Source organism: Dermochelys coriacea, chromosome 13, assembly GCF_009764565.3.
Source record: "Dermochelys coriacea isolate rDerCor1 chromosome 13, rDerCor1.pri.v4, whole genome shotgun sequence".
Taxonomy (NCBI): domain Eukaryota; kingdom Metazoa; phylum Chordata; order Testudines; family Dermochelyidae; genus Dermochelys; species Dermochelys coriacea.
The window spans coordinates 39,206,692-39,230,489 of NC_050080.1; the positions used below are offsets into that span (position 1 = coordinate 39,206,692).

The window sequence follows — 23,798 nt, forward strand, 5'->3', positions numbered from 1 at the left end:
ACAGGTTGCCTGGTGGGGAAACAGCCGCAACTTCAGGCTGAGACAGACTGATTTTAAACACTCATCTGACAAACAGCCTTAATTAAAGGGGAGGCAACCGGGCATCAGGAGAAGATACAGCTTTGAGCTTTGTCAGAATGAGGACTGTGTGTGTTTGTGTTTTCATGTTCATCACTTTTTCCTGCTATGGGATGGAATGAGTCCTCTTCCATGTCTCTCTTTACAGGGAACAAGGTTGAGTAAACATAATTTATTCCCTTTGCCTCCAGCAAATATTCCCAGTCCCTCAGCCACTCCAGGAGAAATTGCTTTCCAAAGGCCCTGAATGGGTTTGTGGAAACTACTTCCCCTTTGTGCACAAATGTTTTTCTCTGTGTCACTGTGTGCCTGCCTGGAACAGTAATAGGTGCCGGTTTCTGCATCTGTCAGGGAGTGGAGCTGCAGGGAGACCTGGTTCTTGGTGATGTCTGCAGAGATGGTGGGTCGGCCTTGGAGAGATGGGGCATAGCCTGTCCTCCCGCCATATGGATACACCCATCCCATCCACTCCAGGCCTGTCCCGGGAGGCTGTCGGATCCAATACTGGCCAGTATCGATGCTAATGGAGGTCCCAGAGACAGCGCAGGTCAGGGTGAGGGTGTCCCTGGGATTCATGGCTCTTGGGCCGGACTGGACCAGCTTGGTAGTGGACAGGACACCTCAGGAAATTAGAATTAAATTGTAACTACCCTTTCCAAGGGCTTGTAGATCATTTCCCTACTGCCTCTGCTAGACACTCACGGGCAAGATGGAGAGCAAACACAGAGCACATAACTAAGATTTCATCTTTGAGTAGGAGACTCAAGCAAAGGAAATCCAGTTCCCTGGCAGCCAAGAGCATGTGAGAAGCCAGGGTTTGCAGTTTTATGGGGGAACTGAAGCTGAGATTTGCATAAACTTCACACCCCCGCCACCGCACTTGAATAGAAGTTCCTACAAAGTATGATCTGTAGCTACTACCGTTCAGTCTCTCCATAATTAGTAAAAAGAAAAGGAGTACTTGTGGCACCTTAGAGACTAACAAATTTATTAGAGCATAAGCTTGTGAGCTGTAGCTCACGAAAGCTTATGCTCTAATAAATTTGTTAGTCTCTAAGGTGCCACAAGTACTCCTTTTCTTTTTGCGAATACAGACTAACACGGCTGCTACTCTGAAACCTGTCCATAATTAGTGTCCACTTTGAGTCTTTCTTTCTTTCTTTCTTTCTTTCTTTCTTTCTTTCTTTCTTTCTTTCTTTCTTTCTTTCTGTCCCTATACTGGCACCCATGACCATAAATTTTGAGTTCATGTTTGTGATTTTAAAGTTGTTGGTCCTTTGAGATCAAATAATCACCCTTTGTGTTGCAAAGATGTCGTTTTTTCTTCTCTTCCCCCTCCCCCCCCCAATACACAGATGTACAAGTCCTTTCACTCCTACTGACACCTTGAAAACCTGCAAACCACAGGCCAGGCCCCAAGGGAGCTGTTGGCGTTTCCCACACAGGCTACTGTAGAACTAACGGGATTGGGGTCAGTCCACCTCCGTTCTGCTCGGGCACAGCGCACCCTTCTGGTGAGACCCAAAGCTGCAGCTGCTGTTGCTTATGGAAGGGCGGGGTCAGTGCTGCTTGGAGGTGGGAATGAGAAGCCGGGTGGGAAGGGGAAATTCCTGATTTTCACCCTGACGGCTCAGGCACAACTTCTAGCCATGAGCGCCAGAACACCTGGGTACGGAAGGAGCGGAAGCTGCAGGGAGGGAAAGGATGGTGTTTTGTGTCCATGGCTGAAAACAGCTGTAGGTAAAATGGAGGGAAGTGGGCATGGAGAGAAAATGCGACTTCTGGGCTTCATCAGAACAAGGTCTGTTATTGGAGAAACCAGTGAACAAGACACATGAGAGAAAATAGGAGATGGGATAAAAACCATCCCGGTGCAGAGGGGCAGCATAAGGCTTCCGCAGTGGATAAATCCTGCAGAAGGTTTAGGCGGGGCTCGGGAGCCGGAGAGGACCCTTGTGCTGGCTTCTCTGCAAAGGGGTGAATTTCAACCACCACAGCATCATCAACCTCAGTGGAAAAGCGATAGAGGATCACTGACCCCTCCCCACCAGTCCATAATCCTCCCTCAGGGCTCCGCAATCCCACTGGTCTTCGCTAAGGGCTCAGCGTCTCCGTTGACTTCAGTGGGAGAAGAAGGGAGCCGTAAGCTGCAGAGTATCTGATCAGAAAACCCTGGTGGATGCACCTGTTCTTCCCTCCTGCTCCGTGAAATACACCCTGGGTATCTGCTCCCTGCGCGCCCCAGGGGGGATGGGATCGGCAGAGCCTCTGTCTCCTAGTCCAGCTCTGTGCGGTGTCCATAAGGGGAGATATTTTGTGGCCGTTCTCATTGTTTTGGAGCGTGAACGCCACCCGCAGGAAATCCCTTCCCCAGTCTCTAAAGCGGGGAGGATTTTTTGTGAGCCCAGACCGGCTTCCCCTCATTGTGTGTCAGCGTCTCTCGCACAGTGATACACGGCGGGGTCCTCCGCTCTCAGGCTGGTCATTTGCAGGTAGAAGTTGGTGCTGTCCTTGGAGGCTGTGAAGCGGCCCTGGACGGAGGAGGTGTAGCCACTGTTGGAGGGACTATAGTACCTGACCTGCCACTCCAGCCCCTGTCCCGGCTCCTGTCTGATCCAGCCCATCCTGGTGCTGCTAAGAGTGAACCCACTGGTGGCACATTGCAGTTTGTGGGACTCTCCGGGCTTCTTCACCGCTGGCCCCGACTGGGTCAGAACCACCTGCGAGCGGGCCCCTGGGGGAGAAGGGGAAAGAGGCAAATTGTAAATAAAACCCCACATTAGCAGCAGATTGAAGGAGCGAATTAAAATCAACAAGAGACCAATGAGCCATATTTTCCAATAAACTGCGTGAAACCACAGAGTAAAGTTCTGTTAATCGCAGCCATTGGTCTATCTATCATAAACCAACCCTTTGCCCCTTCAGTAGATGTTTTGTGGAGAAAATACCTTCCAAAGCCGCAGCAATGAACATAAGAACATAAAACCGGCCACACTGGGTCAGAGCAAAGGTCCATCCAGCCCAGTGTCCTGTCTACCGACAGTGGCCAATAAAACTAGTGAAAACTAAAAGGAGCCAAAGTCTCATTTTCCCTGTTGGAGGGGAAAGTTCTCAGGGAATTGGCTGGTAACTACACTGACCGGGGGCTGAGGATTGTGTCTCCGGGTTTCTCCTGGACAGAGAGAGGCACATATACAAACAGGAAATTCTCACCCATATTTGCATATCTCTTTCCTTATAAGGGACCCAAACTCCTTCCCTGAAGGCTGTGAATTTCTTGCTCCAGGGCTCAGAGAGGAGTCAGATCGTCCCTTCCTGTTTGTGCAGCGCCCAACCCCAGTGCGGGGGGCTGTAAAAGGGAAAGAAGCAGCTGCCTGATGTGAGCCCAAGGGTCAGTGGGGTCAGTGGCTGGGGAGGGGTTGGGTCACAGGGTTGCATTTGGTTGGGACACCCGCAGGAGGATTAAGTTTCCCTCGTGTGGTGAGCACGGTGTGTCTGGGAGTCTTTCTCTAGGTGAGGATGCAGGCAGCGCTGAAGGGAGACGATTATTAAACATCAAAATTCTTATTGGTGATTGCATTCCCATTGCCACTCATGCTGCACTTCCCATTTATACCTAGATTGTAAACTCACTGGGGAAGAAAGAGTCCTTGTGTTCTCTCTTTGTACAGTGCCTAGCACTCTGGGGTCATGATCTGTGATTGGAGGCCTTAGGCGATAGGACCACAACCACCTACAACTCCATCACCACTATTAATGAACAACAACAACAATTAATAATAACAAATATTCCCATTCCCACTTACATTCATAAAACTATAATCATTCACCCTGGCACTCACCTTTCCATGCCCATGCCCTGTCTGGTGCATGCTGCTGATATTCTTTTTAATATCCCCATACCCATTCTCACGCACACTGATTTGCATTCCCATTCCTAATCACCAGCGCACACCTATACCGATGTCTGGTCAAATATCCCATTCCTCTTCACCGTCCCATTTACCTTCACACTGAAATTCCTGTTCCCATTTCTACTGAGATTCCCAGTCCCATTGCAAGGGTAGGAGCCTGGGCACTAGGCCCTGAAGTCTTTCCAAGCACTAACAGAATCAGGGCACCGGGTCTGGATATGCCCACAGTAGTGCTTCCAATAAGTGCAAAGGTCACGTCCAGGAATCAACATGGTCTATTTGATGGGATGCTGCACTGAACCAGAACATCACAGGTTTCTTGGGGGGTCGGGATGTTGTGGGGTCAAGCTTGTGTTAATTGAGGGGAAGTGGAGATGGAAGGAGTCTTTATGAATGTATTAATGTCTGAGATTAAACTTCTATATTCTTATATGACCTGTTTTGAAATTAACCGTGGGGAAGAAAGTGAAATTAAGACACTGGTTTCTTTGTTTACTTTCCTTTGTACCTAATGGGCTCATTGTTAATTGCAGACCTGGAGCACCACCAGTACATACATTCTCATGCAATTGCAGAGGAAGATTTTTGGATGAGATGAGGCTGGTTTCCTTTCTGTCTGATGCCCGCTCAATAATACAGGGCGGGGCCTTCTGGACTCAGGCTTCTCATGTCTACACATATCAGTTTTTTTTTTCAGAACTGGGAATAGAGCCCATGTGTCCCAAGACCAGCCCAGTGAGCTAGCCACTACACTGCACTGCCCGAAATACAAACGCTACTAATGGAGCCGTCTCAGCGGGACTGCACTGCTTCCCTGGATCAGGCTGGCTTGCCCCTAAGGAGGGAAGGGTCTGGGACCAGCCAACCCTGATTACACAGGAGCCAAACCTGGGCGAGATGAGGTGATTGCCCTAAAACGAGCAGCAGGGGCTGCAATGACCAGGGAACACTCAGTGCTCGTCCTGCAGAAAGTCCTGGGGGTTAGGACCGAGACTCCAGCCAGGCGGGGTAGTTGATGGGATTGTGTGTAAATCCCCCCAGTCCCAGTGAGGAAGGGTCGGCCTCTGGATCCCTGCTTTCTGTGGCTCTAGGATTGCTTAAAGGAGCAGAGTAAATCCGAACCATTGCAAACTGAACACACTGTATCGCTGGTGAGAACCCCCCCAGGGCCTAGACTGTCAGCATCAAGCCAGCTGGGACTTTCTCTATGAATTGCAGGCGGTGTCCTTGGGTCTCAGGCAGGTCATTTGCAGGTCCAACAGGCTTTTGGAATTGTCTCTGGAGATGGTGAATCGACCCTTAACTGAGTCAGAGTAATATATAGTGGGGTCAGCAATGTAGGCGACCAACTCCTGTCCCTTCCCAGGAGCCTGATGGACCCAGCTCATAGCGTAGCTGCTGAAGGTGAAGCCGGAGGCTTTGCAGGAGAGGCGGAGAGAGTCTCTGGGCTTCTTCACACCCCCTCCAGACTCCACCAGCTGCAACTGGGACCGGGCACCTGCGAATAAAGAGACACTTAGAAAACAGGTGTAGAACAATAAACCTTCTGTCTCTGTAATGTGTTCACAGGTAGGAAAATATCTTCCCAAGCTGCTAAAATGAAAACCAAGTGGACCCAAAGCTTCATTGTCTCTGGTCTGCCAGGGCAAGTTCTATGGGAGAGTCTCTGGGGACAGTCCAGACCCAGGGGACTGCGGATTGTCTTTCCAGGTGCAGCCTGGGCAGGGAGAGAGACCGATTTATACAGGAACCTGTCATCCCTATTTTCATATTCTCCTCCTTATAGGAGGCTGAAATTTCTTCCCTTAGTGGTCTTCATTATATGCACTAGTGCAGCGAGAAGGATTCAGATGGTCAGTGTGCAGCGCCTAGCACAGTGCGCTGGGGATCCTGATTATATATTGCAGAAGAAAAGAATGAGCAGCCGCCTCCAGTGAAGACACGACCTCGATTGCTCTCAGTTTGTAGGGGGGTGGGAGACTCAGCCCAGGCGTATGGGGTTGTGGTACGGCGGGTCAGTGGGGTCAGTGCCAGGGGTGGGGTCGGGTCACAGGGTTCCATTGGGCTGAGACACCCCTGGAGACAGAATAAGGCCCCGGGACGCTGGGAAAGAGCTGAAATTGCCCCGGCCCAGCCCCTTTCCCAGAAGCGGCCGGTGGCAGGGGGCCGGGCCGGGTGTGTGTGTAGGGGGCAGTGCGCGGGGGGCGGGGCTGGGGCAGTCCCAGTGGCCGCCGCTGGGTTCCCTTACCTGGCTGGCTGGCGGACGCGTCCCTGCCCCGCCGCTGCTCCTGTTCGCTGCCAACGGGAGCTGTAGCGGCAGCAGCACGTGAGAGCGGAGCCCCCCTGGCCTGCCCCTCCCTTCCACTGGCCTTTTTCCGGGGGCCGCCGGCAGCAGGGCACGCCAGGGACTGCACCTGCGCTGCCCGGCGTCCAGAGCAGCAGGGCAGCAGGACAGGCGCGGGCAGACGCCCCACCAGGGGAGCTGCCCGCTTCCCCTACAGCGCGCCCCCAGCCGGCCCCTCGCCTGCCCGCCTCCCCTGGCAGCCAGCGCCAGCCTGCAGCAGGAGCCCCGGGGGGCAACAGGAGCCCGGCTCATAAATGGCTCCTTCCCTGCTCTCCCCCACAGCTTCTGTCCCGCAGCAGTCCCCACGCAGGGGGTGGTGGCCGGTGCTGGGCTGCCCGGCCCTGGGGCCCCCTGTAGTTGGGGGACCCCATGCCAGGGCACTGTGTGTTTCCTTGTGAATCCGCCTCTGCTTATTGATAACCCTAACCTTAGGCATAACCCTAACCCTAACACTCTGATTTATGCCCTTTTATGTTCATATATTTTAATGAGGCTGAATTTTTCTCTCCCTACATTTCGCTCAGTGATCTCTCATTGCTGGGAGGCGTGTGTGTTTTTCGCACTAGAAGCCCCAGCGCCTCAAGCTCTTCCTGTCTGAATACAGCAGGTCTCAGTGGTTGCCCCTGGAGATGGTACATCGCCCTTTCTCTGATTCGGCCTAATCTGGGCCGCTTCCAGAGCTGCCTGTGGAAACATGCCATAGCCCATTCCAGTCCCCTTTTGGGGGCCCCAGCCCAGCCAGGACCTGCAGAAGGTGAACCCGGAGGCTTTGCAGGAGAGACTGAGAGTGTCTACGGCCCTGTGGAGTCTCTGACTCCACCAGCTGGGCCTTTGACAGGACACCTGAAAATCAAGAGACGTTAAGAATCGGGCGATTCTGACCGAGAAGAAATCTCAGGACCCCCGCTCTTTTGGGGGAGAAAATCACCTCTGATCGCTGCGGGAGTGTGGAGGAGATGGAGCCAAAGTCTCATTTCTCTGCCTGTGTCTGGGGTACTCTTTCATTGCTCGGCCTCACAAGGCTCTGGCTTCTCAGTTTGGGAGCTGCAGGGTCGGGGGAAGGGCAGGGATTAAACATGGAGCTAAGTAACTCCATTTGCATATTTTGCTCTCAGTAAAACGCTGATAAAGCCAGACTTGAAATCCCAAAATCGGAACTCAGACATGAGGGTGTGTGGCTGTGTCCTTAATACACTGCCCGATTCTAGATCAGAGAGTCAACAGTGTCCTTAACAGAGAACTTTTGGTAGCCAGGTCCTATGGAAAGTGAACGGTATTAGGGCACCAGCTTGTGTTAGTGTCCTCTAAAATCTCCCTGTCCTTCGCTATAGCAGAGATACACGGAGAGTCACATTTGGGTCTCGTTCAGTCCCTAGTTCTAAGCCAGGGAACGGCTCGTAACCTGACCTTGATGTTCTGTGTACCTGGGCTTGGCAGAGATTAATAAAGTTCAGCCTGTGAAATGTTTGTGACCGTTCCTGTGGAGTCTTCATCAGCAGGTTATTTATGTTGTGGCTCTGGTCACCTGCAAATTGGGTTTCTCCCCCTGTTCTATGTATTAACGGACGTCGACTCTAAAAATGGGAGGTGAAACTGCCCTTGTTCTGAAAGTGTAGGAGTTGCTGGACATCAGAACAGGTCCACATCCCGTCCACTTCGCAGAGGTTAAAAACGGATCACAAGGTGCAGAGCAGGGGAGAATCCGGATTGTTCATCTCTAAGAATCTGCGTGGGATTGGGGAACTCCTGTGGGATGTGAACTCTGCCTTGTGTTTGGAGGTGACGGTGTAACTGAGGCACCGAGCGTACGTGTAAAAGTGGATCTCTGTCTGGGAATAAAGACGCGTTACAAATATTGGTATAAAACCAAGCACAATATACAATTTGTTTAGCTCTCCCCCTTCTTCAGTGGAAACAATACCTTCCTCAGCCGCTATAGTGAAAATTAAAAGAAGCAAGAATCTAATTGTCGCTGGTGTTGGAGGGGGAAATTCTCAGGGCGAATAGCTGGTAACCAAACCGACACAGGGGGCTGGGGATTGTGTTTCCAGGTGCAGCCTGGGCAGAGAGGGACACAGATTTAAACAGGAAGCTATCACCGTAATTTACATATTTCCTCCTTTATAAGTGGTACAAACATCTTTCATTGATCACCAGAACGATGGTAACTAAGGCTCAGAGGGGACTCAGTCTGTGTGTTTGTGCAGCGCCTAACAAAGTGTGCTGGGGTCCTGAATATACCTTTGTCGAAAAGAAAACAATTACCAGTTGCCTTCTTCGACCTCAAATCTCTAGAGAAGGTGTGACATTATGCAACTAGAACATGACCATATAGATCATTGTTGCAACCACTGTTATATATTTTCAACAAATCTTGTACAAAATGTGGCATGTAAGATGTCTCTGGAAAGGTTATCATTTGCTGGTTATGATTATACTCTATGTATGCATGTATCATTTTTGTTTTCGAAGTTATGAATATTGGCTTTATGCCTGGATTTCAAATGTTTGCTCCTGGAGTAACGCCCACAAGGTAGTTAGCCAGCATATCTTGGAGGGAACATTCAGATTAGTTGCCCCTCAAAAGGACACTAAATTCACGATGGCCCATGAGAAACGCAGTGAATCCTGAGGTGGGAATGGCAGGTGAGTGGGAGGGAAGCAGCTGGGGATGAGAGAACATGGTGAGAGTTGGGGGTTGCCGGTGTGTGGTTTCCTTGTTTAACCCTTAGTCCTGCAGTGAGAAGTGACATTGTTGTCACTGCTGTTCTGCAATATCAGGGTATCGATTCCTTGTGTGAACTTTATGAAATCATGACCCTTAGAGATCCTCTCTCCTTCTCTATTCCTGCCTGTGTGCCTCTGAGAGGAAAATCACAGTGTTAAATGCCCCGAATGTCTGTATAGAAACCGCTTCCCCTTTTGGTACAGGTCCTGCTCCGCTCTGTGTCGCCCTGTCTCTGGCGCAGTAATACATGGCGGTGTCTGCGGCTGTCAGCGAGCGGAGCTGCAAGGAGACCAGGTTCTTGGCGGTGTCTGCAGAGACGGTGACTCGGCCTTGGAGAGACGGGGCGTAGTTTGTGCCTCGGCTAGGTCCGTATATATACCCCATGTATTCCAAGCCTTTCTCAGGAGCCTGCCGGATCCAAGCCCAGTCAGAGCCAGAAGAAATGGTGTAGCCAGACACGGTGCAGGTCTGTGTGAGGGTCTCTTCAGGCTTCACCACTCCGGGCCCGGACTGGACCAGCTGGATTTGGGACAGGGCACCTGCAAAGACAGGAAACGTTACAGTTAAATCCTGACCGCTCTTCCTCAGGGTTTGATCATTCCCCCCGAATTTCTCCTCCTGACTTACAAGGCGAGATAGCGAGTAAAACCAGAAGTGACAACACCTTTTTCCACTTTCTTGAAAAGGGGAAAAAGGGGGGAAATGAAATTGGCTTCAGCCCCTGGCAGGCAGGTCCCCGTGAAAACCCAGGAGCTGCTATTTAAAGGGACACCCTGGCTGGGAGATTTGCATAAAGATCAGACACTCTAATATCACCCTTGAAAAGAAGATGAAACCACACGAGCTATTCACCTCCTTCTGTTCAATGGTTCTCTCAGAGCTGTGTAACAGCGCACGGCAATGAACCGGCTATTAGCGTATGCTGTGTGATCTGACTCTTTCTTTCTTTCTTTCTTTCTTTCTTTCTTTCTTTCTTTCTTTCTTTCTTTCTTTCTTTCTTTCTTTCTTTCTTTCTTTCTTTCTTTCTTTCTTTCTTTCTACCTGCCCTGGCCCCGTACTGCTCAGGGAACTGGCCGGCAAGTCTCTGTGACCCCTAACGGGGAGGCAAGAAGTCTCTGCACGTGGCCCCTGCCCTGGGCACCGACTCTGCAGCTCCCATTGCCTCTGACTGTCAGAAGCAGGGACTGGACTACAGTTTATGGACCACTACACACATTGCCCTGTTCTGCTCATTCCTTCTGAAGCATCTGGCACCAGCCACTGTTAGAAGACAGGATACTGGGCGAGATAGACTAATGATCTTACTGACCCAGCATGGCTGTTCCTATGTTCTAGACTAGGTTCTTGTATCGGTCCCCTTCACCATAGTTGTGAGCAATTGTGTTTCTTATTGTGGTTATAAAATTGTTGTTCCTTTGAGATCACATTGCAATACAAGAACATTTAATCTTGCAAAGAGGCTCTCAAATGCGTTGTTCCTGTCCTTTCAGTAAAAAATATTATTACTCTCCCTTACAACCTGAAAAGCTGGAAATGGTGTGACAGGACACGAGGGAATTGTTAGAATTTCCCACACAGGTAGCTGTATAACCAACTCTCTGCTTCTTTTTCCCCGGGACTTTCCTGGCCAGATCTTGGCAATGGTAGAATTCCATTCTCTGGGAAGCAGCGCACCACACTGGTCACACCCAGTTGCAGACACTGCTGCAAGGGAAGATCTCATTTAATGATGCCGGGATGTGGGAATGCGAAGTCTAAAGAGGAAGAGGCTGATCCTGACCCCAGGCAATGGAGGGGAAACTTCTAGACGTGATTTCCACACCCCAAAATAGCCTTTCGGCTGCCGTCCCAAAGTTGTTGATTTTTTAAAATGTTTTTCTTGTCGATGTTTCCTGGGACCTGGATAATTCATCTGACTTTTCTGTGTGTGCAGTTGCAGTCACGGGGGTGGGATGGAGGGAAAGACAGAGAAGGGCTTCCAGCTATGGATAGGGGTAAAGAGCATTTCCAGATCTATGAAAATAATAATGACAAAACACTACGGGATATAGAAGAGACGTGTTTAGTTAGTAAGGGAATAAATATCCAGCTGCGTGGACCCCTTGTGCGTGTTTGTGTCATTATTGATGCACGCTACTGGTAAACAATGTGTGTGTGTGCGTGTGATCTAGAGGGAGCAATAATAACACTTGCCCTATATCTATGTGTTTATGGGTGCTGCTTCTTGCTGCCTTCTGTGAGGCTAGATCGCCAGTCAATGCACATCGGAAAGGCTGCATAGTCTAGTGATTGGGGGTACTCAACTGGGACTCAAGAGTGTAGCTACTATGGGAGGGTCTCTCACTGGTTCTGCTGCGTGACCCGAATCGGAAGTCATTTCTCCAGGCTGTGCCTCTCCTTCTCCTTTGTCTGTTTAGATTGAGAGCTCCTCATGGCAAAGTAGGAAAAATTGCTGAAACCGAAGTAGGGTAACGTTTCAGTATACCATATTTCCTCTCTGCAGGCGGGTGAACTTAAGTTGTAAGGCAGGGTGATGGTATATCCCCTTCTATTCTATTCTATTCTATTCTATTCTATTCTATTCTATTCTATTCTGTACGTCCTTATACAGAGTTGGGGTTTGCCTGTGATTTCCTTGGTTAACCCTTAGTCCTACAATGAAAAGCAACATCGTTTTCACTAAAAAGAAAAGGAGTACTTGTGGCACCTTAGAGACTAACAAATTTATTTGAGCATAAGCTTTCGTGAGCTACAGCTCACTTCATCGGATGCATTCAGTGGAGAATACAAAGTGGGGAGATTTATATACATAGAGAATATGAAACAATGGATGTTACCATACACAGTGTAACAAGAGTGATCAGGTAAGGTGAGCTATTACCAGCGAGGGATGGAGGGGGGGAAAATTTTGTAGTGATAATCAAGGTGGGCCATTTCCAGCAGTTGACAAGAACGTGTGAGGAACAGTAGTGGGGTGGCACGGGGGGGGAGAATAAACATGGGGAAATAGTTTTACTTTGTGTAATAACCCATCCACTCCCAGTCTCTATTCAAGCCTAAATTAATTGTATCCAGTTTGCAAATTAATTCCAATTCAGCAGTCTCTCTTTGGAGTCTGTTTTTGAAGTTTTTTTGTTGTTGAAGAATTGCCACTTTTAGGTCTGTAATCGAGTGATCAAAGAGATTAAAGTGTTCTCCGACTGGTTTTTGAATGTTATAATTCTTGACATCTGATTTGTGTCCATTTATTCTTTAATGTAGAGAATGTTCAGTGTGGCCAATGTACATGGCAGAGGGGCATTGCTGGCACATGATGGCATATATCACATTGGTATATGTGCAGGTGAACGAGCCTCTGATAGTGTGGCTGATGTGATTAGGCCCTATGATGGTGTCCCCTGAATAGATCTGTGGACAGAGTTGGCAACGGGCTTGGTTGCAAGGATAGGTTCCTGGGTTAGTGGTTCTGTTGTGTGGTGTGTGGTTACTGGTGAGTATTTGCTTCAGGTTGGAGGGCTGTCTATAAGCAAGGACTGGCCTGTCTCCCAAGATCTGTGAGAGTGATGGGCCCTCCTTCAGGATAGGTTGTAGATCCTTGATGATGCGTTGGAGAGGTTTTAGCTGGGGGCTGAAGGTGATGGCTAGTGGCGTTGTGTTATTTTCTTTATTGGGTCTGTCCTATAGTAGATGACTTCTGGGTACTCTTCTGGCCTTGTCAATCTGTTTTCACTGCTGTTCTGTAATATAAGGGTATGGTTTCCTTGTATGAACTTTATGAACTTACAGATTATCTCTCCTTCTCTATTCCTGCCTGTGTCTTTCTGAGGAGCAAATGACAGAATTAAATGCCTAGAATGTCTGTATAGAAGCTGCTTCCTCTATTTATACAGGTCCTGCTGTGCTCTGTGTCACTGTGTCTCTGGCACAATAATAGGTGGCGGTGTCTGTGGCTGTCAGCAAGTGAAGCTGCAGGGAGAACTGGTTCTTGGAGGAATCTATGGCAATGGTGACTTTGCTCTGGAAATCTGGGTCATAGTTATGCCTAGTTTGGTTCCATATATATACCCCATGTACTCTGAGCCTTTGCCAGGAGCCTGCCAGATCCAGGTCCCATGGTAGCCAGAAGAAATGGTGTAACCAGACACGGTGCAGATCAGTGTGAGGGTCTCTCCGGGCTACACTGATCCCGGCCTGGACTGGACCAGCTGTTGGGAACGGGCACCTATAAAGACAGGAAATATTACAGTTAAATCCTGACCTCTCTTTCTAAGGGTTTAATCATTTCCCCCTGGATTTCTCTTCCTGACTTACAGGGCAAGATGGAGAGTAAAACCAAAAGTGACAACACGTTTTCCATCTTTTTGAAAAGGTGAGAAAAAAAGGACAAAAAATTAAATTCACTTCAGCCCCTGGGCAGGAGCGTCTCTGTGAGAACCCAGGAGCTGCTATTTAAATGGAGACTCTGGCTGGGAGATTTTCATATAGATCAGACACTCCGACATCACCCTTGCAAAGGAGTTGAAATCAGAAGAGTTCTTCTGCTTCTTTTGTTCAGTTGCTCTCTCATAGCTGTGTAACAGGGCAAGGAAATAAACAAATTATTAGTGAACACTGTGCGATCTGGCCGGTTTCTGTCGTTCTGCCAGAGTAGGAGTCTCCAAATGACATACAGTCCCAGTCAAACCTGTGAATGCCAAAATTAAAATTGGATTAAAAAAATTAGAATAATTAATGAAGAACATAAGAATGGCCACACTGGGTCAGACCAAAGATCCAGCCAGCCCAGTATCCTGTCTTCCAACAGTGACCAGTGCCAGGTGCCCCAGAAGGAATGAACAGAACAGGGAATCACCCAGTGATCCACCCCGTGTCACCCATTTCCAGCTTCTACCTAACAGAGGCTGGGGACACCAACCCTGCCCATCCTGGCTAATAGCCATTGATGGACATATCCTCCATGAAGTTGTCTCGTTCTTTTTTGAACCCTGTTATAGTCTTGCCTTCACAACATCCTCTGGCAAAGAATTCCAGAGGATGACTGTGCCTTGTGTGAAGAAATACTTCCTTGTGTTTGTTTTAAACTTGCTGCCCCTTAATTTCATTTGGTGACCGTCCTAGTTCTTGTGTTATGAGGCTAAATGCATCAATGGCTATGAGCCAAGATGGTCATGGACACAACCCCATGCTCTCAGTGTCTCTAAATCTCTGACAACCAGATGCTGGGACTGGACTAGAAGGGATGGATCACTGAATACATTGCTCTGTTCTGTTCATTCCTTCCAAAGCACCTGGCATTGGCCACTGTCCTGGGCTAGATGGACCATGGGTCTGACCCAGTCTGGTGATTCCTGTGTTCTAGACTATATTCTTTGATCGGTGCCCATCACCCTAATTTTGGGCACCTGATATTTGTTATTATGATTGTAAAGTTGTTCTTCCTTTGAAATAAAATCAGTGCTATTGCCTTTAATTTTGCAAAGAGAGCTCTGCGATTCTTTGCCTTTTCCCGACACTGATAAGTCTCGTCACGCCCCCTGAAGCCCTGGGAACAGGGAACGGTATGACAGGATACCGGGAACTGTTGGCTTTCCACACCCAGGCTGCTGCACGATTGGTTCAGTTCCGGGCCTGATCCTGGCTGCGGTAGGATTCCATTCTGCTTTGGGAGCAGCGACCCCGACCGGCCACATCCAGAGCTGCAGCTGCTAAAGAACGGGCTTGTGTATGGCTGGCGGGATGTGGGCGTGAGACGCCCGAGTGGGAAGGGAGGATTTTTGTAGATGGGGGCTGAGGCAGGGGGAGAGATGAGTTGAGTTACCCACTTTCTCTCAGACAGTGTCTGGCAGAGACCAGAACTGAACCCGAATCTCCTTAAACCAGCCCCACGCCTTTCCCCTAACCCTACCCTTCCTCTCATAACGCATTGCAGCTGATTTTTGGAGGTGCTGAGCCCCGGCCGCTCTCACTGACCTCAGGCAGAGCAGCGCCTGCTTAGCACCTCTGACATTGGCTCCCCTGGGGCAACGTTTCCGACACCGGTTTCTGAGTTGGGGAGTGTGAAGCGTTTGGTGCCCAAGGCGAGTCACAGCGAGTCGGATTCCCAGAAGTGGATAATCCCCCACAGCAGTGACTGAGGTTAATTAGAGACGCAGGGGCCGAGCATCTTTTGGAAACCAGGCCCAGAGTATCTCACTGTTAATGTAGCTGTCACCCCGTCTCAGTGAGTCCCCGGGTGCACATTTCAGTGCGCAGCATGAGGAAACGGTGGAAGGGGCTGGGAGAGGGTGGGATGTAGGGGGAGAAACGGGGTTGGTTCCTGTGATCCCACTGTGGGCAACGCCCCGTCTGTCTCTTCTCCTAGAGCACAAATTGACTGTTCAAGCCGCCTGACTATTTAGAAATCCGCTTTCCCTTTTTGTGCCAGTCCCGACTCTGCTCTGGGTCCCCGTGTCTCTGGCGCAGTAATAGGTGCCGGTGTCCGCAGCTGCCAGGGAGCGGAGCTGGAGATAAACTTCGTCCTTCGAGGTGTCCCTGGTGCTGGTGACCCGAGGTGTGAGAGCCGAGTTGTACTCTGTGATCTCTCCCTGTGCAGTGCTGCGGATAAACCCCATGCACTCCAACCCTTTCCCGAGGGGCTGCCGGGCCCAGCTCCAATAGTAGCTGCTGACGGAGACTCCGGAGACTTCACAGGTGATGCTGAGGGTCTCTCCGGGCTTCACCACGCCCAGGCCGGGCTCGATCAGCTGCACCTGGGAGAGAACATAGGGGGGTGATGGAGGGGGGGGGGGGAAGCAAACGTTACACACCGGAAAAGTCTGCAGCTCGGTCCCTGATTTCCCCCGCTACCCGATAGACACTCACAGGAGGGGGCAGAGAACAGGGGACAGGAAAAACCACAGAGATCCCATTCTCAGTTTCAGAGATTGAGGGAAATCCCCCAGCGGGCAGGACCAGGCACAGCCGTGTCCGGGGGGAGACTGAGGCTCCTAGAACCAGGGGTTTGGATTTAAACAGGAACCCCCGGGGCCGGGGGGAGTAGATGGGATTGAGCGATCAGCACATGGCGATGTCCCCTCGGGGACAGGGGTCCCCTCTACACCCCAGAGACACAGTACGCTCAGCTCAGGGCACATATACATTGGTCTGGTGATTCGCCTGGGGCCCCAGGAGCGAGGGTCGGATCCTAAATAACTCAGACTCTCCCTGTTGCCGATGGGTAAATCCACGTCGGGGCTGTGGGTGCACAAATACCACTCGAGTTAGTGGGAGGTGGGTGCCCACATACCCTAGGCGAGTTGGGTAATCTCCGCCTTAGTGTGTCTGAGCCTCAGGTCCTCGTCTGTAAAATGGGGTTAATAAGACTTCCCTGTCTCATTGCGGATTGTGAGGGTCAAATCCAGGAATCAGAGTAGCAGGTGTTAGTCTGTATCCGCAAAAAGAAAAGGAGGATTTGTGGCACCTTAGAGACTAACACATTTATTAGAGCATCAGCTTTCGTAGGCTACAGCCCACTTCATCGGATGCATAGAATGGACGACATAGTAAGAAGATATATACATACATACAGAGAAGGTGGAAGTTGCCATACAAACTGTGAGAGGCTTATTAGCTAAAATGAGCTATTATCAGCAGGAGAAAACAAACTTTTGTAGTGATAATCAAGATGGCCCATTTAGACAGTTGACAAGAAGGTGTGAGGATACTTAACATGGGGAAATAGATTGAATATGCGTAATGACCCAGCCACTCCCAGTCTCTAGTCAAACCCAAGTTAATGGTGTCTAATTTGCATATTAATTCAAGATTAGCAGTTTCTCCTTGGAGAAATCCAGGAATTGTTGGGAGTCGCTCACAGGCTCCGATGACACTGGGTAGAGAAGAACAGAGACCGGTTGGGGCCTGGGCATCCAACTGCCAGTGAAATCCAGTGAGATTCTGGCTCCTAAATACCGCAGCCTTCTTAATCCCGCAGCCTTAATCCATGGAGTCCATCGCCTGAGAGTCGTACAGCGGGGTGGGGGCAAATTTGTGGCTAATGTGAAATTTTCAGATATGGGTGGGGTTTTGGAACAGGATTTAAGGGAATTGGGATCCCCAAACCCACTGGATATGGGCGGGTTTTGGATTGTTGACGTCATTTGAGTGGGGTTGGAAAGAGAATTTGGAAATAAATCCCATGGTTGTACAGAGGCAGATGCTCACACAAAACACAGGAGAAAGCAGCAAAGGGGAAGCAAGAGGATTCAGAAAATGAGCGGGGATTTGGGTAAAGGGGGCCCGGGACCGGGAGGGTGAGGGCCAGCTCTCTTTGTCTGGGTCTTTCTAGCTCAGAGGCCGCCCCGTCTAAGTGGGCGAGGGAGAAAGGTTGGATTTGCCCAAGTAAACTAGCAAACACCTTTCAGGGCAGGAGGGAGGCCGGGAAGTTGGCAGACAGGAAAGCGGCAGCTTCTGGGCTGCATCCAAAGGAGTCCTGTGATTGTGGTAGGTCAGGGCTGGGGCTGGGGCGCACACTGGAGAAGGGGCGGAATATGGCGGGGATGTTAAACCTTGTCTTTAAGGGTTTAACCCCTGGTGATAGTCACACCTCAGGGGTGTGAAGCCAAATCAGTGATCGACACCCAAAAGAACCACAGTAGTGTGAATGGAGGGGAAATATTTAGTGAGTGTCTACACATATAGACCCACACAATATATATTTAGTATATGTACACACACACACACACATCTGTAATTGTGGTAAATCAGGCGCGGGGCTGGGACACACACTGGAGAGGGGCAGAATTTGGCAGGGATGTTAAACCTTGTTCCTCAGGGTTTAAACCAGCGACACTCAGACCTCAGGTGCCGAATTAGCGAACAAAATTACCCCAAAGAACCAGAGTAGTGTGAATGACAGGGGAAATGTTTAGTGTGTGTCTACACAGAGAGATATGCACTGAATAGATTTAATATGGACCATACATATTTATATATTGTATTCGTATTGATATGTGTATATCTATAGCTACAAATCCTTCCACACCGATGGGAATGAGACCTGCGGGTGCTTGTCTGATTGATTCCCCGTGCTGGAGCCATGAGATGTGATCTCTGGGTGTTCGTGTTAGGAGGAGCTGAGTTAGAAGACCAGGAATTTTCCCTCCCCGATGTCCACGTCCTAAACCTCCTTGTGACCAGTGTCTCACCCCGCTTCTAATGCAGATGTGAGTGTGAAAGGGCCCCGAGTGAGTCTAGACAATCCGCTCCCCCTTTTTGTACCTGCCCCGCTTTGCTCTGCGTCACTGTGTGTCTCTGGCGCAGTAATACATGGCGGTGTCTGCAGCCGCGAGGGAGGCCAGCTGCAGGGAGACCTGGTTCTTGGAGGTATCTGCAGAGATGGTGGTCCGGCTTTGGAGAGACGCGGCAAACCACTTTCTCCCGTCGTGTGGGTATATACGTGCTACCCACTCCAGCCCTTTCCCGGGGGGCTGCCGGACCCAGCTCCACGCGTAGCTGCTGTCAGTGATGGAGACACCCGAGACAGCGCAGGTCAGTGTGAGGGTTTGTCCGGGCTTCACCACGCCCGGGCCGGTCTGCACCAGCTGCACCTGGGAGAGGACACCTGAGGAGAGGAAAACAAAATATGGACGAAATTAGCCAGCCAATGAATCTGTGCATCTGTCCCCAATTCTCCCGCTGTCCAAGAGACACTCACAGCTGGGGGCCCATAACAGGGGAAGGAAAAGCCACAGAGATGTCATTCTCTTTTTCATAAAACGAGGGGCACTCCCGAGCAGGCAGGATCAGGCAGTTCTGGGTCTGGGGAGAGACTGAGGCTCCTAGAACCAGGAGTTTGTATTTAACCAGGAACCCCCCGGGCAGGGATTTGCATGCGGCATTTCCCCAGCGGGTATAAAGGGAGGGGCCCCTCTAGGTAGGGAGCTGTCTGGGGGGAAGCTGAGTCACACATCAACTTCATGTGTTAGAGTGCGACCAAGGGAGGGACGGTGCAGGTTCTGGGCTCTGCCAGAATAGAGGCCGTGAGGGCAGTAACCCAGGGACAGTTTAGAGCTCAAGCGGGGGAAACGCATCGCCTTAGGGTCCGGTACTTTTCCTGTAGCAGAGACACCTGAGAGGGGGATGGACAGTGTGAGAGAGACAAGGCTGGGCCCTGCTGGAGGGAGTGAAACTTGCTCTGTGTGCAGGTGTGCGTTAGGCTGAACCCAGACAGTCCCTTACACCGACCTGTAAAGTATCCGGTGACTCCATTCCAAGCTATGCGGTTCCGACATTGCTGAGAAGAGCAGGGAATGGCTCTGGGACAACTAATATTCTGGGGTCATACAGTCTGCCCTTTCTCTCAAATACCGGGACGTCCACGGAGAAGGCGGACAAAATGTCTTCTCATGACCCAGAGAAGAAAGAGGATAAACTGGACTGGAGTAAGGTACCTTTACTCTGGTATAACCTCATGCAGAGTAGGCCTTGCACTGTTATAACCACATGGGTGAAAACATTACACTCCTAACTCAAGCAGTTATATGAGTACAAAAGCTGTGTGTAGACCAGATCTGAGTGCTTTAGAGAGTCAGGACTGATTATAAACAGACTTGCTCCAGTTTGTCTAGGCCTTGTCTACAGGGGAAATTAGTTTTGGTATAACCTAAAATGTGAATTTAAATATATCTGTACATATCCTGGTCTAATCCCAAGTGTGCACTCTCATTTGGGTAGAAAAGTGCCTTTCCAGTGTTTAGTTTATAGCCCCTGGTCTACACTTGAACTAACTTTCTTTCTTTCTTTCTTTCTTTCTTTCTTTCTTTCTTTCTTTCTTTCTTTCTTTCTTTCTTTCTTTCTTTCTTTCTTTCTTTCTTTCTTTCTTTCTTTCTTTCTTTCTTTCTTTCTCAACATTTGAGTAAAAGGTGTCTCGGTATTGGAGCAGTGGCTATTAGGAAAATGTGTTGGCCCATATGAAATAGATATAAACAATGTCCATGGGGAAATGACACTCCCGTGGGAATGTCAGATGGGGAAGGAGCAGCAGCTGAACGTGGGGGAAGGGCTGGTTTCGGCCACAGAATCTGACAAGCAGCTCTGGTGACAGAGAAGGAAAAGGGAATGGAGAGAAGATGCAGCTCGTGGGCTTTGCCAGAACACAGGCTGTGATGGCAGGACACAGTGCAGAATCTGAAAAGCAGGATGGAGGGAAACACAGCACCTTATTATTAGGTGCTTTCCAGGTAGAAGAACTGTACCGGAGTGAGGGTGGGTATGTCATAAACATAGAAATAAGGATAACATAAAATCCCTCCTGGGAAGCCATACTGAATCGCTGTAAGGTGTTAAGAAGCTCAAATAACCTAGTTGGCACCTGACCAGAAGGCCAATGAGGAAAGAAGATACTTTGAAATCTGGCAGGGGCAGGGAGGAGGTTTTGTTTGTGCTCTTTTTATTGTTCCCTCACCGGACGGAGAGACCAGGAAGGGAAAACATCTCCTGAAAATAAAACCTGAAATGGTTCATCTATGATTACAAAAATTGTAAGCAAGTCAAGGAAATGTGTTAGATTATCTTTTGTTTTAGCTTGTGAATTTTCCCTATGCTAAGAGGTAGTTTTATTCCTGTTTTTGTAACTGTGAAGCTGAGTCCAGAGGGGAATCCTCTGTGTTTTAAATCTTTTTATTACTCTGTAAAGTTATCTTCCATCCTGATTTTGCAGTTGTGATACTTTTACCTTTTTCTTTATACTGAAGCTCTTCTTTTAAGAACCTGATTGATTTTAGTGTCCTAAAGATAAAGGTCTGGTTTGTACTTATAGTAAAGGCAATTGGTTGGCATATTATTCTCAAGCCTCCCCAGGAAAGGGGGTGAAGGGGCTTGGGGGATATTTTGGGGGAATAGGGCTCCAAGTGACCCTTCCCTGAATTTTGGCTTAAATCACTTGGTAGTGGCAGCAATACCATCCAATTACAAGGAAAAGAACTTGTGCCTTGGGAAAGTTTTAACCTAAGCTGGTAGGATATGACCTGGGGGGGTGTCTTTCATGCGGGTCCCCACATCTGTACACCAGAGTTCAGAGCAGATGGGGGTGGGGAACTCTGACAGGGTGTGAGAAAGACTGCTGCTCCCTAAGACAGGGAATGAGATTTGTTGTGCTTATTTTGGTTTCTGTGCACCTGTGTCAGTGTTACCATCTACTGGAAGGAAAGAGACTTTCTTGATTCACAGAAAACATACTCCTGTACACACCTGGATACACAGAAATAGCCACAGATGCACATGCTGATAAGAACATAAGAATGGCCATACTTGGTCAGACCAAAGGTCCATCGAGCCCAGTGTCCTGTCTTCTGACAGTGGCCAATGCCAGGTGCCCCAGAGGGAATGAACAGAACAGATAATCATCAAGTGATCCATCCCCTGTCACCCATTCCCAGCTTCTGGCAAACAGAGGCTAGGGACATCATCTCTGCCCATCCTGGCTAATAGCCATTGATCGACCTATCCTCCATGAACTTAACTAGTTCTTTTTTGAACCCTGTTATAGTCTTGCCTTCACAGCATCCTCTTGCAAAGAATTCCACAGGTTGGCTGTGTGTTGTCTGAAGAAATCAGGGAGATGAGCCCCTGGGCCCTGAGTGATTTTGTGTAATTTCCATTTCCATTAATCTTTCCCTGCCTGTTCATGGAACCATTGTAATGAAAACAAATACATTTATTTTCTCAGGAAGTTTGATGAGATCTTGTGGGAGCTGAAAGGCAAACTGTGTCCAGAAAGAGGGGGTAAGTTCTGGATTCTCTGAAAAAAATCTCTTCATATCTGTTTTTTCATATTAAATTTACTGTGTGTGTCTCTCTCTGGGTGACTTAACTCTCTCTGTAACTCTGACCTCATTATTGTTTACTGACCTCTTCTCTTTTGTATGAGTCCCTTTTTTGCTCTCTGTCACTGGGCTACCTCTGGCACAGTAATAGTTGGCTGTGTCTGCAGATGTCAGGAAATGTTGCTGCAGGTGGTGTCCAAACACTGAAGGTTAAACAGAAGGTGTGAGCCTGAGTTCTTGTGTTAATTATTATAATTAAATGTCTTTCTTTTTTTCAGAAAGACCTAAGGGAGTAAGGCAGCCAAATCTCATTGAATGTAAAATTCCATCGAGTTTTCACATAATTTCATTTCATTTGCATTCATATTGGTTACAATTCAGTAATTTTAATAGATTCATAGATATTAAGACCAGATGGGATTACCAAGGGACTTGATCATCTAGTCTGACCTGTTTAACAAAGGGCATTGAACCTCACCCAATGATTCCTGCATCAAGCCCATAAGTAATCTTCAAGTTTTAATATCCGTTTTAGTAAAACCTGTGTGTGGCACAGATTATCACCCATCTGCTTATTGTGTGGGTTTTACACCTTCTTCTGAGAGACAGAGTAAAATAATATCTTTGATTGGACCAACTTCTGTTGGTGAAAGAGACAAGCTGTCTGGCTACACAGAGCTCTTCTTCAGGTCTGATATTTTCCAGACCTGCAGAGAAGATCTGTGTTGCTCAAAAAGGTGTCTCTTTCACTATTTGAAATTGTTTCAGTGGCAGATATTATCTCACCCACCCTGTGTATCTTAATATTTTTGGGACCATCATGGCTACAACAACACTGCAAACAACCTTCCTCTGAAGCATCAGCTACCTTTGGAGGTAGGATACCGGACTAGATGGACCTTGAGTCTCATCCGATATCCAATCGTGTTTCAATGAGAGAGAAAACTTGCTTGTTCCTTTACAGAGTTACAAGAGCATTCTCACTCCCTCTCGCTTTCTCTCTGTGGATGCTTGTATCACTTCTCCCCCTTCTGGAAGGAATTAGATCTGGGGTGTGTGTGTGCGCGTGTGCTCATGTACACACTTTCTACACTCACGGGGTGATGATGTAAGTAACGATGAGATTCCAGTCCCATTGAGATTAACCGTTTTGACTGTCTGTGTGTGGACACTTATGCATTGGTTTTAAACCTTGCTTCCAGCATTTTTCCTGGTTCCAAAGCTGAACCGCTGGAATGAAGTTGAAACAGAAATAAGAGAGTGCACACCCAAAAGTGGCACCCATTTAACTAAACTGATTTATATTAATTCAGAGTAATTGATTTTTGTAGACTAGTCCCCAGGAAACGATAGATGTTGATTCTTTACCATGCCAAGATTCTCATGAATGTTTAGCACCGAAGGAGTCTATTTGGGGAGAGGAAGGAGTGGACAGGGGAAACAGAAGATGTCCCTTCTTTTCCATCTAGTGGAAATTTCGGGTGTTTGTGTTTCCCTTTCTCTAGACAGATAAACTACAGCATGAAAGAGGCCTGAGAGTATGTTCAGAATCCACGTCCCCTTTTTGCACGGGTCCCTGCTTTGCTCCGCGTCACTGTGTCTGCCTGGCGCAGCAATACGTGGCGGTGTCTGCAGCTCCCAGGGAGGCCAGCTGCAGGGAGAACCGGTTCTTGGAGGAATCAGGGGAGATGGCGATTGGACTCTGGAAGGATGAGCCGTAGTCTGTGTACCAGGTAGAACTGCTGTAATATCTCCGTCCCAGCCACTCCAGTCCTTTCCCGGGAGGCTGCCGGACCCAGTGCCAGCCGTGACCACTAGTGATGGACTGACCCGAGACTGCGCAGGTCAAAGTTAGGGTCTCTCCGGGCTTCACTGCGCCCGGGCCGGACTGGACCAGCTGGATTTGGGCAACGACACCTGCAAAAGGAGGG

General features: G+C 49.0%; 1 protein-coding gene, 1 long non-coding RNA gene and 4 gene segments (V, D, J or C); 1 reads left to right on the top strand and 5 right to left on the bottom strand.

The window, feature by feature from the left end:
* The window catches only part of LOC119842121, a 255,219-nt gene that overhangs the window by 215,704 nt on the left and 15,717 nt on the right, over positions 1–23,798 (bottom strand).
* LOC119842114 overlaps positions 1–23,798 on the bottom strand; it is a 153,622-nt gene that overhangs the window by 125,949 nt on the left and 3,875 nt on the right. The gene's annotated exons all lie outside the window — the stretch shown is intronic.
* LOC119842117 overlaps positions 1–23,798 on the bottom strand; it is a 205,827-nt gene that overhangs the window by 103,683 nt on the left and 78,346 nt on the right.
* The window catches only part of LOC122456468, a 110,571-nt gene that overhangs the window by 79,699 nt on the left and 7,074 nt on the right, over positions 1–23,798 (bottom strand).
* The window catches only part of LOC122456491, a 38,512-nt gene continuing 30,486 nt past the window's right edge, over positions 15,773–23,798 (top strand). Inside the window, exon 1 of the long non-coding RNA XR_006275415.1 lies at positions 15,773–15,833. This is a non-coding gene — a long non-coding RNA (uncharacterized LOC122456491). The remainder of the gene's footprint in view (positions 15,834–23,798) is intronic.
* On the bottom strand, positions 18,226–18,886 carry LOC119842122. The segment is given in 2 exon segments: positions 18,226–18,665; positions 18,759–18,886. Coding segments are annotated over 2 exon segments (381 nt in total).